Source organism: Lynx canadensis, chromosome B3 (genome assembly GCF_007474595.2).
Source record: "Lynx canadensis isolate LIC74 chromosome B3, mLynCan4.pri.v2, whole genome shotgun sequence".
Classification (NCBI taxonomy): domain Eukaryota; kingdom Metazoa; phylum Chordata; class Mammalia; order Carnivora; family Felidae; genus Lynx; species Lynx canadensis.
Genome location: NC_044308.2, coordinates 41,195,775 through 41,209,382, shown reverse-complemented (window position 1 = coordinate 41,209,382; position 13,608 = coordinate 41,195,775). Strand labels below are relative to the sequence as shown.

The following is a 13,608-nucleotide window of genomic DNA, read 5'->3' as shown; positions in this document are numbered from 1 at the left end:
GCAGAGCGGTGCGAGGTTTAAATGAGATATTGTGTGTCAAGTGCCTGGCTAGTAGGTGTCTAACGAAAAAAGTAGGATCTAACAAATGTTAGATCCCTTCCCTTTTTATCACTTAGTAATTGAGACCTCGTACGCAGCAAACCCAGGTTACATCTCGCTTAAACCCACACTGGGGGGTTAGGGATGAAAGTCCAACCACGTGTTCCAGGCAAAGCAGATGGTGAGTCACAGTGACAAGATCTGAAGCCAGGTTCGTGGGCGCCCCCACGGTCCCAGCCATACAGCACCCAGGTGACTGGCTAAAGGCCACGTGTTCAGAACCTAGAACCAGGTCAATATCGAAACTGTCGCAGGGAGTATAACACTAAATCGGGACTGTTCTGGGATGTATGCAGCCCGCTGGGCCACCGGGAGCCAGTACCTAAACCTCTCTGCGCTTGTGTCTTCGTGTGTAAAATGGGAGCTCCAGTTCCCGTCTGCCCAGGTGGTTTTTATTTGCTTCACACTTTTCTGAGTGGCCAGATGTTCTACCACAGAGTAGTCAGACCACCACACAACACGCCGGATCAGTCTTCTCTGTGAGCACTCGCTCCTCCGCGGTAAACGCAGCGGACCTGCCGGGTGTGTGGGGGCTTGGCGCCCCACCCTTACCGGTAAGAGGGGGAAGCCACAGCCGCTCCGCGCTGCAAAGTTGGGAAGTCACTCGCGAACGCAGCGGGATTCTCAGCGCCACCCGCCCGCGCGCTTTGGAACCCCACCCGGAGCGAGAGGACGGGGGCGGGGCCGGGTCTGGGGGCGGGGCCGGCCTGGGAAGACGGAAGCCCTGAGCCTATGGGTGGCGGTAGAACCCGGATCGCGGAATTCCACGTTCTTGGGAGCGGGGCTTCTGGAGACGGCGGGTGGGAAAACCCGGCGCCCGGAAGCCTTTGCTTTCTTTGACGCAAGGGCTCGGGACGCAGCCGCCGTCGGCCGAGCGCCCGGCGAGGAGCGACCCCAGACGGAGCCTTCGCAGCCGCGCCGCCCCCCGCCCCGTCTCCCAGTCTCCGAGCCTTAGTCTTCCTCGCCGCCCTCCTCGTGGCAATGGAGTGTCCACACCTCAGCTCAAGCGTCTGCATCACTCCGGACTCAGCCAAGTTCCCCAACGGCTCCCCGTCGTCTTGGTGTTGCAGCGGTGAGTGCGGCCCCGGGGCGGCCCTGCCGCGCACCCGAGGCCCCGGTCTCGCCCGGCCTGCCGTCTAGGGGCCGCGGGCGGCCGGCGCGCGGACCCAGGGTGGGGTGAGGGCGAGCCGGGCCCGGCGGCTGGGGAGGGGTACTCGGTGAGGCGGGCTCGGGCGGGCGCCGCGGGTGGAGCGGCGGCGGCTCCTTTGTTTCCCGCGGCCCGACGGCCCGGCCCGCTGAGGAGAGGCCCGAGAGGGGCGGGAGCCCGCGGGGGCCACGAGCGCGTGGGGGCAGCGGCGGGCGGGGGCCCGGGCCCGCGCGGCTCGCCCCCCGCCCCGCCCTGCCGGGGGGCTGTACTCACCCGTGTCGCCGGGTCCGGGGCTGTGGGGGCGGGTGTCCGGCCCCCACGCGGCGGCCGCACGTGTGGTGGGGCCCGGGTTGCGTCCCTCCTCAACCGCACGAGAAAAGCGCCGCTCACCGGGCGCAGCTTTGTTTGGGCTGCGGGGCGCGCAGGGGCCCTTCGCCGCTTCCTCCGCCCGGCTTCCTTTCGCTTCCCGGCAGGCTCGGGCAACTCGATCCACGCCAGGTGGGAGCCCTCAGCCCCGAGAGGCGCTCGGAACTCGGGCGGCGGAGGTTGGAGTCTTCCATCAAACGTGAAGGGTGAAGTTTGAAGACAGGCTGCGGGCTAAAAAGCTCCGGAGGCTGAGCCAGCAGCTGGTTTGGAAGGGCGGCTCGAGTTGCCTTTCATATCTTTTGGTTGTCTGAAATTGCGTTAAGATTCCCGAATTCATGTGCTGTAGGACCGTTATTAGGTTTATGTACTGCTTTTGCGTTAGTTAAGCATCTTAACTCCTTCTGTTGGGCTCTTTGGAAGCCCCAGTGCCCTCTTATTGTCTGCCCTAGCGACTTAGGATCGCACCAGCCACACTGCTTTGATTACTTCCTGGTAGGGCCCTGGTGCCGCCGCTAGAGTCTTTGTTTATTAGCTTTGAGATGATCAATGGTAGCTTGAGGTGTAGTGTAAAATTTGAATTGTGCATTTCAAAACCCTTAAGTTCATTTGAAGAAATATAGGAAAATGGCAATGGTACAGTTTGGATGTGTGACATTTATCATTGTGGTTTGGAGCTGGGAAGGTAGTTGAGAGAACGCTTTAACACTTTTGACAGGTTACTTCTTAAATGGTGATTATGTCCTTGGAGAAAAACATAGGCAACGCCACAAAGAAAAAGGTACTCTAGGGTAAGGACTAGAAATAACTGCGGTTTCTTGGAGCTTTCAGAGGTTTGATGCTTTTTCGTGCCTTTGTAAAGTCAGATGATCTTTTTCTGCATGATGCCTTTAAAGATTAACAGGTTAAATTGGTTTTACAGTGCAGTATTGCAGTTTTTTTATGAAGGTGCAGAAACTTGTACAAATTAGCTTTCACCTACAAATTTCTCTTCCACAGTGAATGTTGAGTATGGAAAAATAAGTACGGTGTAGCAAATCGTTTTACAAATTGGTTGGGGGTGCATTAGCTATAATTGTAGCTATAGCTGTCGTGCTATAACCTAACTTTTAATCCTCCCCCCACCCGCCCCAGAGATTTGAAAAACAAAGGACCAAAGTAAACACTAGGAAAAGCTTATCACTTGAGGAATAGTGATAGCTATAGTGATGAGCTCTTGCTCATCTGTAGTAAACTTCAGGGGTACAAAGTGGACAGCACACTTCTGGTTTTTTCTAGGTAAAATCACATCGAATTTAAAGATGGCCTCGCTGAGCATATGCATCTAAAAAAGAGGGATGCCTGGGTGGCTCAGTTGTTGAAGTGTCTGACTCTTGGTTCCAGCTCAGGTCATGAACGGTTCATGGGATCAAGCCCTGTGTTGGCCTCTGTGCTGACAGCACGAAGCCTGCTTGGGATTCTCACTCTCACTCTTTCACTCTCTCACTCTCTCTGCTCCAGTCACCCATCCCTGCCCCCCTCCTCCCCTGTGCTTGTGGGCGTGCTCTCTATATCTCAAAATAAATAAACATTAAAAAAATTATAAAGGGGAAAGAGCTTATGCAAGTGGCAGATAGCCTGTTATGAGTCAGTCTTGGTCTTTGTCAGTCAGGGAGTCCACTTGACTGTGGAAATAAGTGCAGAAAAATGAGTATCTCTTGAGGAACTGAAGTTAAAATGGAGCATAACTAACAGACTTGTGCTGATAACAAGAACAAAATATTATGTGTAGCCTTAAAGATGGGGTGATTTCTCTCCCAGGAGGAGGATGGCGGTCTTTGCATCTTGAAACAAAATTTGTCTCTGACATTGCTTCACAAGGGTGGTTCTAGTCACATGCTTGGATTTCTAGAATCAATAAAGCTAGATTCACAACTTTATGTTTTTTTTTCCTTCTGTTCATGTTTTGTGAATTGACCCGTTTCGTATGGGCCTCCCATTTTAACCTGTTGTCATCCATTTGTTGATATAATCTTCTGTTACTGTATTGAGCTTGATCTTGTTCTTGCCTGCCTGTTTCAGTGATTAAATGATTAGTAAATCTGTGAGTCCTTAACTAATTCATCATCTTGGAGTGTTATGTATTCTGGTATTTATTCTCTAACTCTTGAATTTATTTTCTTTCTTTCTTTTTTTTTTTTTTTTTTTTGGTAGGGGACCAAAAGGGTAGCCAGTGTGTTGAATAATGCTGTGACTGAGTATTGAGTCCGATTACATTCTTATTAAGGAGGGAAAAAAAATCCCTGTTTTGGCACTGGGACAATAAAAGTAATGCCCTCGCCTTGTTTTCTTTGGGAGCTTGCAATTACACCACAGTGAAACAGCCTTAAGGCAGCCAAGCAAATTGCAAAAGGCCAACGTCCTAGGCTCTGTTAGCTAGCAGTACATCCTTGGACAAGTAGTTCTTTTTCTTTTGAGCATCACTTTGATTATTTCATCTGTAAAAAAAAAAAAGGGGGGGGGTAATACTTCACATCTACTTCACAGGTTGCTGCTAGGATGAACAAGATAATTTTTCGTGAAAGTGTTGGGAAACTCCTGTACACTAGGCAAGTAATAGGTGGTATTACAGCCAGAACATCTTTATAAATAGGAGTCTGCATACTTAAATATCTAAAGCCCCTTAAATAGGGCCTAGGACAGACTGGCTTTATGCTGAATTATGCTTTGCAAGGAGATATCTTACTCAACAAGATTAGGGTGTGTAAGAAGTAATTATATTTCAGCATTAACTTGAGCTTCTTATTTATGGAATAAGGCACTGTATGTTAGGTTATATAGTTGTATACTACAGTGGTTCTCAAACTTTTTCTTCTTGGGACCCCTATATACTTAAAAACTACTGAAACCTCAGCTTTTGTATGGCTTGTATCTATTGATATTTGCTGTACTAGATATTAAAACAAAATTTAAATATATTTTAGTAAGTCATTTACAAATAACAGTAATAAATCCATTACCTGTTAATAGAAACAATAGTGTACATAAAATAACTGTACTTTTCAAAACAAAGATTTAATAAGGAGAGTGGCATTTACATTTCTGCAGCTCTTATTATTGTCTAGCTTAATAGGAGACAGCTGCATTTTCGTATCTGCTTCTGCATTCAGTCTCTTGAGATACCACACATCATGTAGCCTCTGGAAAACTCCACTGTATGCTTGTGAGAGAATGAGGGTAAACAATAAAAGTAACATCTTATTATTATTTATGAAAATGGTTTGACTTCACTATACCCCTGACAGGGTTTTGGAAACTCTCAGGGGTCCAGGACCACACTTTGAGAATGCACTAGTAATATAACTATACTAACCGTGAAGGACAATTGCTCTAATAAAAAGCTTTAAAATATTAGATAAATCCTTAAGGCTAGCCACATTTATGTCTTTGTGGAGACTTACAGGGTTTTTCAAATATATTTGCTGGGAACAGATCCAGTTCTGTTGGGGTCCAGTTGTCCTGTCCTCTCAAAAAAGTTACAGTCTAATCTAGTTGGTGAGAGACAGGAAGCTAACAGGTTAGAAGATAAATCCATGTTGTGGTTTAAGGTAAATGTTGAAAATAGCAATTTCCTAATAAGGTAAAGGCTGATTTATGTCTAATCTTTGCTAAGGGCATTTCATTTTAAGTGAAAAAGTTTTAAATAAAAACTAGGACATTCTCTCAAGATCTTTGTTACGTGCACATACCAGATGTTATTTTCAGAAGCTGGAGGCTTGGGCATTTCTTACTTTTGTGGGTAAAATGACTGAACAAGTGGTAAAATACAGGAGAGAAAACACAAATTGTTTAAAAAGGTGCCCTAAACACAACTGTTTTAATAACTAAAGCCAAAGAATAAGCATTTGGACCTCAGGCGTTTGGATTAAATAAAATAGCCAGTTAAATTGGAGATATTTTAATAGCATAGTCATGAGAATTTTCCCTGATTAATTCTTCAAAGAGCTGAGAATACCTCTTTAAGTTTCCAGTACACAGTTGCCCTCACATTATTCTACCCAAGAAAACTAAGTGTAAGTGAAGTGAGTGTTCTCCAATTGGGGGTGGACATTAGAGATACCCCCACCCGTTTTGAAGATCCGTTTAGTAAGAATAGGCACTAATTATTGAGTCCTTGACAGTGGTAATAAATTTGTGATTTTTAGTAAAGCTTGTGATAAATGTGAGAAATTACCTTGATCTGGTGATGGGTTATCTTGTGTCATATTTCTCTTACAACCTTCATCTAAAGAAGACTCTTGGATGCCCAGTAGACTAAATTTTCTAGATAGGATCAGTCATTTGTTCATCCTTGAGTCGAATGTATTTTCTGCTTTTGGTAACACTGTTTGAAGTACTTATTAGGTGCTTAGCATGTATATAAGACACTCAGTAAATATTTGCTTAATGAATGAAGGAATTTCTTCAACTTAAGATCATGGCTGGAATGGCCTTAAACTTTATGTTGAAAATAAATGCAGAGTGAACTTCTCCCCAGAATGCTTTCACCAGACCTCACTCCCAATATTTTAGTTTGTAAGGTATACTTTGTCTGGATTATGAGCAAATGGCCTTCTGCAATGTTGTTGCCACAATGAATTTGTATTCTTTTGGCATTCTGTGTTTATAGATGGGCAGGTGGACATTTTAGTGTCAGTGTGGTTGGGGCAGTTCAAAATCAGTGGACAGGTGATGCTTTTCACATTAATTCTAGAGGCTAACATTTGAATTTTATATACTTCTCTGAAGAACTTAAACTTTGTGGGTAATATTTGTAAGCTTAAGTCAAATGTAATTGTCTTTCGAGTTTTTCTAGCAGGATTGCCCCTCACCCCCAGAACCTTAAACCAGCCTTAGCAAAGTCTCTAAATAATTGGTAGTAGATGTGAAATACCTAGAATCTAGAGTGTGCTTTGTGTATTTGCTTGGAGAGGCTGCAGTCTGGGCATTGAGCCTAACGTTTTGCTTTTGTGAAGTTTTGACACACTGATCAGAAGTTATTTTCTAAATAGTATTCTTAGTAGTATACAAAGAATATCCTTCATGTCCAAAGCAGAAGAAAGGATAGGGTTAAGAGGAGAATGTGAACTCTTTGTTTCGGTTTCCCGTTATTCATTTATTCTCAAAATAATTCCTTCTCATCATTATTTGCTTTTACAGCATTAGCCTTAGGCCTTTATAACATCCTACTTTTTAAATCATTTTAATATATGCAATTTCCTTCTTTACTGGAATTTAATAGATTCATTTTTGGATTGTTGAAACTAGATTTAGAAATACTTAGGTTTGTAGTATTTGTAGCTCAGTAAGCAGGAGAGTAAGTAGTTTAGTTTGAGCTCAGTGAGTAATTTAAATTCCTGTTTTAAAAATTTAATTGAGTCTCTCTTCTATCAGGGAGTAATTTACATGTACATTTCCCCCAACTTTGTTTTTTTTCTTTCTTTTAGAGTTTTTCTCTCTTTCTTGAGCTATTTTATATATTTCTTCTTCTTCTTCTTTTTTTTTTTTTTAATATTTTTGAGAGACAGGGACAGAGCGTGAGCAGGGGAGGGGCAGAGAGAGAGAGAGAGACAGACAGACAGACAGACAGACAGACCCATAATCTGAAGCAGGCTCCAGGCTCCAAGTTCTCAGCACAGAACCCCACATGGTGGCTTGACCCCACAAATGACGAGATTATGACCTGAGCTGAAGTCTGATGCTTAACCGACTGAGCCACCCAGGCACCCCTGTTTTTCTCCTTTAAAAAAAAAATATTATCCTTCGATTAACTGCAGTTTCCCACCTCCCTCCTTATGGGTTTGGTGTTCAGCCTAGGCATTGGAATAGAGTTGGGTAGGTAGTTTATCAGTGCTTGAAGTGGAAAATATATACGGTTTAATATATTTTAGTGTTTCATGTTTATTCATAGCTCCTTTAGACATGAGAGCGATTGCATTCTGGGTGTTTTAATAGAGCTTTCCTGGACAGATGGCTTAGAAGGAAGTACTTAGATTCTCAGCAGGGGCTAGTACTTTTTGGATGGTATATTTGTGATGAAGCTTACCTTGATTGACAGTTTAGAATGGTGAGAATAGCATTGATATTAGTAACAGCTTGTTCATCTTACCTAGAATTATTTTGTGCCAAGACCTCTCAAGATGCTCTGTGATTCATAGTAAGTCTAAATTGAGAATGTAGGTAAGAGTAGGTGTCTTTTAGATTGAAAGAAAATTTACCTAAAACTTGTTCATTGCAGTTGTATCCTGGAATCTTTTGGGGTTTGAATGCTTTTTAATTTAGAAACTTGTATGTAGAGATCATCTTTTAGCTGCTGTGATTCTGCAGATGTTAGTATCTATAGTAATTCCAGATGTTTTCTCATCTATTAGTTTTACTGAGTAGGAGGAGAATGGAGAACAACATAAAGTAACTTCAAAGAAGATTGCTAGCGTTTAATCCTGACTAATTTAATTAACTGCCCATCCTTGTAGTTTTTCCTGTTTTATGGATTGTGAAACTGAGACAAAGATTAAGAGAGTTGCTTAAGATGCTTGGGGGTATTAGAGATAGCCCAAAGCTTAGATTCAAATACCATTCAAACCATACTTTCAGCTTGCCTTTTAAAAAGCAGGGTCTTTATTTTGTCATCCAGTAACTTAGTGCTTAATAATTTAAAGGATTTAAAGTGTTTGGAAACATACTGGAAATAATTCCTTTGAAGATTTTTGGCAGAAATATGTTTTAAATTCCACATTTTGAAAATAATTTATTTTAAAATTCTGTATTTGATTAGCCTTTCCTCTCCCTGTTTATTGATTAAAGTGCAGACAAGTTGGAACAAGATTGGTAATGTGGTTGGAAGAAACTGCTGTTTTTTAATGTCTTAACTTCATTACAGTTCAGATCTAATTTTTTTTTTGTTGTCTGAAATTCATATTACTTTAGTTCAGATATAATAAATCAGCCTTCTCAACATAGCAATGGATAAAATGCAGTTAGCCTTTGGTTATTTTTAAAATGCGCTTCTGTTCTTCCGGCACCTAGGTGGCTGGGTGAGCATCTGACTTCAGCTCAGATCATGATCTCACATTGTGTTCGTGAATTTGAGCCCCACATTGGGCTCATTGGCTCACTGCTGTCAGCTCAGAGCCCACTTCAAATCCTGGTCTCTCTTTCTTTGCCCCTCCTCTGCTTGTGCTGTCTCAAAAATAAAAATAAAACATTAAGAAAAAATAAATGTGCTTCTGCTCTTGAAGTTGTCCTTCTCATTTTTAATTTTTTTTTAATGTTTATTTTTAAGAGACAGAGAGAGAGCACAAGTGGGGAAGGAGCGGAGAGAGAGGGAGACAGAATCCACAGCAGGCTCCAGGCTCTGAGCTGTCAGTGCAGAGCCTGACATGGGGCTCGAACTCATGAACTGCAAGAGCGTGACCTGAGCTGAAGTCGGCGGTTAACCACCTGAGCCACCCAGGTGCTCCAAGTCCCTTCTCATTTTTAAATTTTGTTTCTGGTAGAGGAGATTCTTCTTGGAGGTGGTTTTCATATGGGGTAGGGGAGATAGGGAATTCTTAAGAGATGAAATTTTGCTTTTGCTTCTGGTACCTCAGAGGTTTTTTGAATTTTTGCTTTTAGGCCAGTGTACTTTGTAGATTCCACTTGGTTATGGTCTAAGATTTTCCAGTTGTATTTCTTATAAAGGTTAATTATAGTTTTTAGACTACAAAGATTAAAACAGATTTCCCTCTCTTAAATATTGAGAAGTATGTATGTGTGTTATTTACAGATGTGTAAAATGCAGATGAACTTAGGCCATTTCAGATTTTGAAAACTATTGTTGAAATTAAACTTAGACATTGAAGTTTATAGTTGTCTTAGTGTTTGTGTTAGCTAAATGCTTCATGATTAATAAATACAAGGTGGGAATTCAAAGTTTATTTTTACAATATGAACTAGCTTGTATCTTTGAAAAGATATAACCAACTGGTTTTTATGTGAAGACTTTGTACTGTGCTTTAGGATTGAATAGTTCTATCAGTGGGCCGTTTTCCATCTTGAGTAGGCATTCAGTCCTGATATTTTTTCTAGTTAGGTTTAAGACAGCTTTGTAAACATGTTTGCCTGTTTATCCTTGACCTACCCTGAAGACTCTTCATTTTATAGACTGTTCTTGTACTATCTCATCATCAGAAAGAGCAGGCTGGTGATTAACTGTCATATTCCTACAGGTTTAATTTAACTGCTTGTAAGATACTACACTTATTGTATAATAATAGATTATTGTTCATTCCTTTGTTTTGAACATTTGTTGCACAATATTGGGATGGTAATGTTTTGGTCAAAGTTTTTGAAGATCATACTGAAATTTCAAGGAAACAGTTTTTGCTCTAGAATGTTTTGGAAAAATTGATAGATAACATGTTAGAGAAATGCTTTAATGTAAAATTTTTTAAAAAAAGAACTTCTATTTAAAACTTAGAGTTAGTTGCTGGCGTGGCTGGGTGGCTCAGTCGGTTGAGTGTCTGACTGGCTCAGGTCATGATCTCACAGTTCATGGGTTTGAGCCCTGTGTCAGGCTCTGTGCTAACAGCTCAGAGCCTGGAGCCTGCTTTGGATTCTGTGTTTTCTACTCTCTGCCCCTACCCCCCTCACAGTCTGTCTGTTTCTCTCTCAAAAATAAATAAACATCCATCAATCAATCTGTCAGTCATTCTTAGAGTTCTTGGGTCCAGTACTTAGGTTATTGATTGATAATCTTTTAATTTTAATGCCACACTGTTAAACGTCCTTTGATTTATTTGAGATTAACTCTAGCTTGCACTTAAATTATTTTGAATGTTAGGGGAGCATGGGTGGCTCAGTTGGTTGAGCCTCCGACTTCTGCTCAGGTCATGATCTCATGGTTTGAGAGTTTGAGCCCCGTCTTGGGAGTCTGTGCTGACAGCTCAGAGACTGGAGCCTGCTTCAGACTCTGTGCCTCCCTCTCTCTCTTCCCCCTCCAACTCGTGCTCTGTCTCTCTCAAAAATAATAAATAAATATTCAAAAATTTTAAAGTTATTTTGAATGTTAATTGTGAGATGTGTTAACGTTGGAGAAATTGCTCTGCACCGACTAAGGACTCAAGTTTTACCTTATGGGTGTGCAGTAGTTGCCAGACGTCAACATTCATGACATGAGAGTTTAACTTGAGAGCTTTACTACATCAGTTACAGTCAGTTATTTTAAGTGTTTTGTTTGTTTGTAGTCTTTTTAGAGCCTCATTTAAAAACATTTTTTAGGCTTTTGTGGGTTTTTCTTCTTTGAACAACTAATAGATATTTTGGGGAAATGTGGGTCAGATTTTAGATTTGTGTCTACTATTTTTTAAAAAATTCCAACTCTTGTTTTTTGTTAAACAATTAGAACAGCTGTTGGAGTTTGCAGGTGCCTATTTTCTGTAATATTTGGTATCTAGCCCCTTAGGCAGAATATAAGTATGTGCCCATTTTATAGTTTTTCTTTCCATTTTTTCCATAAATAGTCACACTGATTTTTGGAGAATGAAGAGATTCCCAGCATACCAGTAAATACAAGTGTGGTGTTCCCCACCCCCACCCTTTTGTGCTTTACTGCTTTCCTTTATTATGTAACCACAGAAAACTAGGAAGAGAATTATACAATGCAGATATTAAACCTGTTCTCTGAGTAAAGTCTTTGACAATGGGAGGTTCTTAAACTTCTTACTTATTTTATTTATTTATAAATATAAATTATAAATACTCATATGTACACACACACACACATATATATGTATATATATATATATATATATGAGTCTTGTATTGCATATACTTGCTCTCTTGAAATAATAGTTGTGTGGTGTTTATATTTATGACCTGATTGTTTTCTTTTGAAGATCTCACTACCATTGGATTTGCTTACTCAGTTTATTGGCAAAAGCATGGAATAGATTAGATCTTGCTATGTGAAATAAATGGAAAAATTGGATGTCATAATTATTCTTTTTTTTTAAATGTTTATTTATTTTTGAGAGAGAGAGACAAAGCACAAGCGGGGGAGGGCAGAGAGAGAGGGAGACATGGAAACTGAAGCAGGGTCCAGGCTCTGAGCTGTCAGCACAGAGCCCAACGCAGGGCTCAAACTCACAAACTGTGAGATCATGACCTGAGCCGAAGTCAGACACTTAACCGACTGAGCCACCCAGGTGCCCCATCAGAATTATTCTTAAGTGATGCATGGCTTTTGTTTTCATTCTGCATAATCTGCTTCATAGGGGAAGTTATTTTTGAAACGATATAAATATAAACTCTTGGCAATTTTTCTGTAGTTATTTGTGTCTGGTCTTCCAAAGGCAAAAGTGGCCCATTTTGACTCTAGATTTGGTAATCTGCTTTGGCTTTAGTAGTTTTAATCCTCCTCCCCACTACCCTTTCCCCTCATTTGGAGTTAGGGGCACAGTTCCAGCAGTTAGCTGAAGGCTGGTAGGGTAGATGTAGCATACATAATAGCTTCATTAGGTTTTTCACCAAAATAGGTCTGAAGAAGTCAGAGTTTGTGATAGAATGACTAATAACAATTTTATTTAATGCATTACTGTTTGGGGGCTTATATAGTTTCACATACATTATTTCCATATGTTGTTTGCATTTGATGTTGAAAACTGATTACAGAAATTTCAAAATAGATTAAAATGCTTGAGCATTTAATCTCAGGTGAGGGGACCAGCCTTATGGATCAAAATTTGCCTCTATGTGGGAAGTCAGCAAGACCAGATGCCCTCTCTTTTCTAGCTCTGTAGGTAACTGGATCTGCTAACATATAGATGACACGTTTTGGCCAGTTTTGAAATTATATTCTCTAGTAAAAAAACACATACAATTAGCTCTGCAAATTCTACTTGTAGTATATAGGGAATTCACTGTGTGCCTAACACACCTCATATGATAAGTTGCTATTGTAAATTTTATGTCATGTAAGAGATTTAAAAAAATTTTTAATTCCAGTATAGTTAACATACAGTTTTATATTAGTTTCAAGTGTACAGTATAGTGATTCAGCAATTCCATACATCACTAAGTGCCATGTAATAACTTTTAGACATGCTTTTTCTTAAAGATGAAAAAATGGTTTGGGCAGTTACATGAATTGATAGGACTTTATCAATTTACCTTTTAAAGATTAATTCATGTTTTCAAAAAGTAATACATGTACATAATTAAGTCATAGTAGCCAAAGGTTTAAAACACAGCAGCAATTTCCCTCCCCTCTGCCCTCAATTTTACTGCCATAGACGACCACTTTAAGGTCCATTTAGTTTTCTCTCTCATGCAGGTAAATACCTGTATACTTCTAAGTAATACATTGTTATTTCTTAATTTATTGCTTTTAGGCTTTATCTCTTGACATCTTGCTCTGGTAAATGGGGACACTAGTGTTTGTTCCACCCTCCTTTCTGCCCATTTTTGCACTTCTCAATATAGTTAGAGTACAAATTTTGGTTAATATGGAGAGTACTTTTTCTTTCTTGTCCAGAATTTTATTTTTCCTTGAGTTAATAATTGCCCTTCTTAAAAAAATTGCCTTCTACAAAATTTCTCCCAGATTTACTTCTAAATTTGTCAAATGTCTATGAATATTGTTTTTCAAGCACTTAAGCAGACAATCTCTTAGTATTATTTTTTTTTCTGAAGACCTCTTTACCAGGGCCACCTTGCTCCTATTTGAACAGATTGTTCTCTAGGCCTACTGTGCACTTTTTATCCTATTTTATCCTATTATTCCCTTGCTGTTCTCTTGTCACTGAGATCTCCCATTTCCTGGATCCCATTTCTTTTTCTTTCTTGGTTTATTAGACTTTTGTTGGAGTATGTCATACAGCCCCCTCCTCATAGAAGGCAGATTTTTGACCCCATGCAAGCCTGACACTTTTATTCCACCTTCATACTTGATTGCTTGACTGACTATAGACTATTAGTTAGAAAAGATTTTTCTCTGAGAAATA

At 40.7% G+C, this 13,608-nt stretch overlaps 1 protein-coding gene across 3 annotated transcripts in view; it reads left to right on the top strand.

Annotated features, from left to right (window-relative positions):
• The first annotated feature begins 872 nt into the window (after nt 1-872).
• USP3 (ubiquitin specific peptidase 3) overlaps nt 873-13,608 on the top strand; it is a 104,292-nt gene continuing 91,556 nt past the window's right edge. The window contains exon 1 of one of the 3 annotated variants that reach the window (XM_030317976.2): nt 873-1,171. In XM_030317976.2, the coding sequence (XP_030173836.1) occupies nt 1,081-1,171 (91 nt within the window). In that variant the 5' untranslated portion in view covers nt 873-1,080. The remainder of the gene's footprint in view (nt 1,172-13,608) is intronic. The other 2 variants (XM_030317974.2, XM_030317975.2) reach the window with 2 other exon arrangements.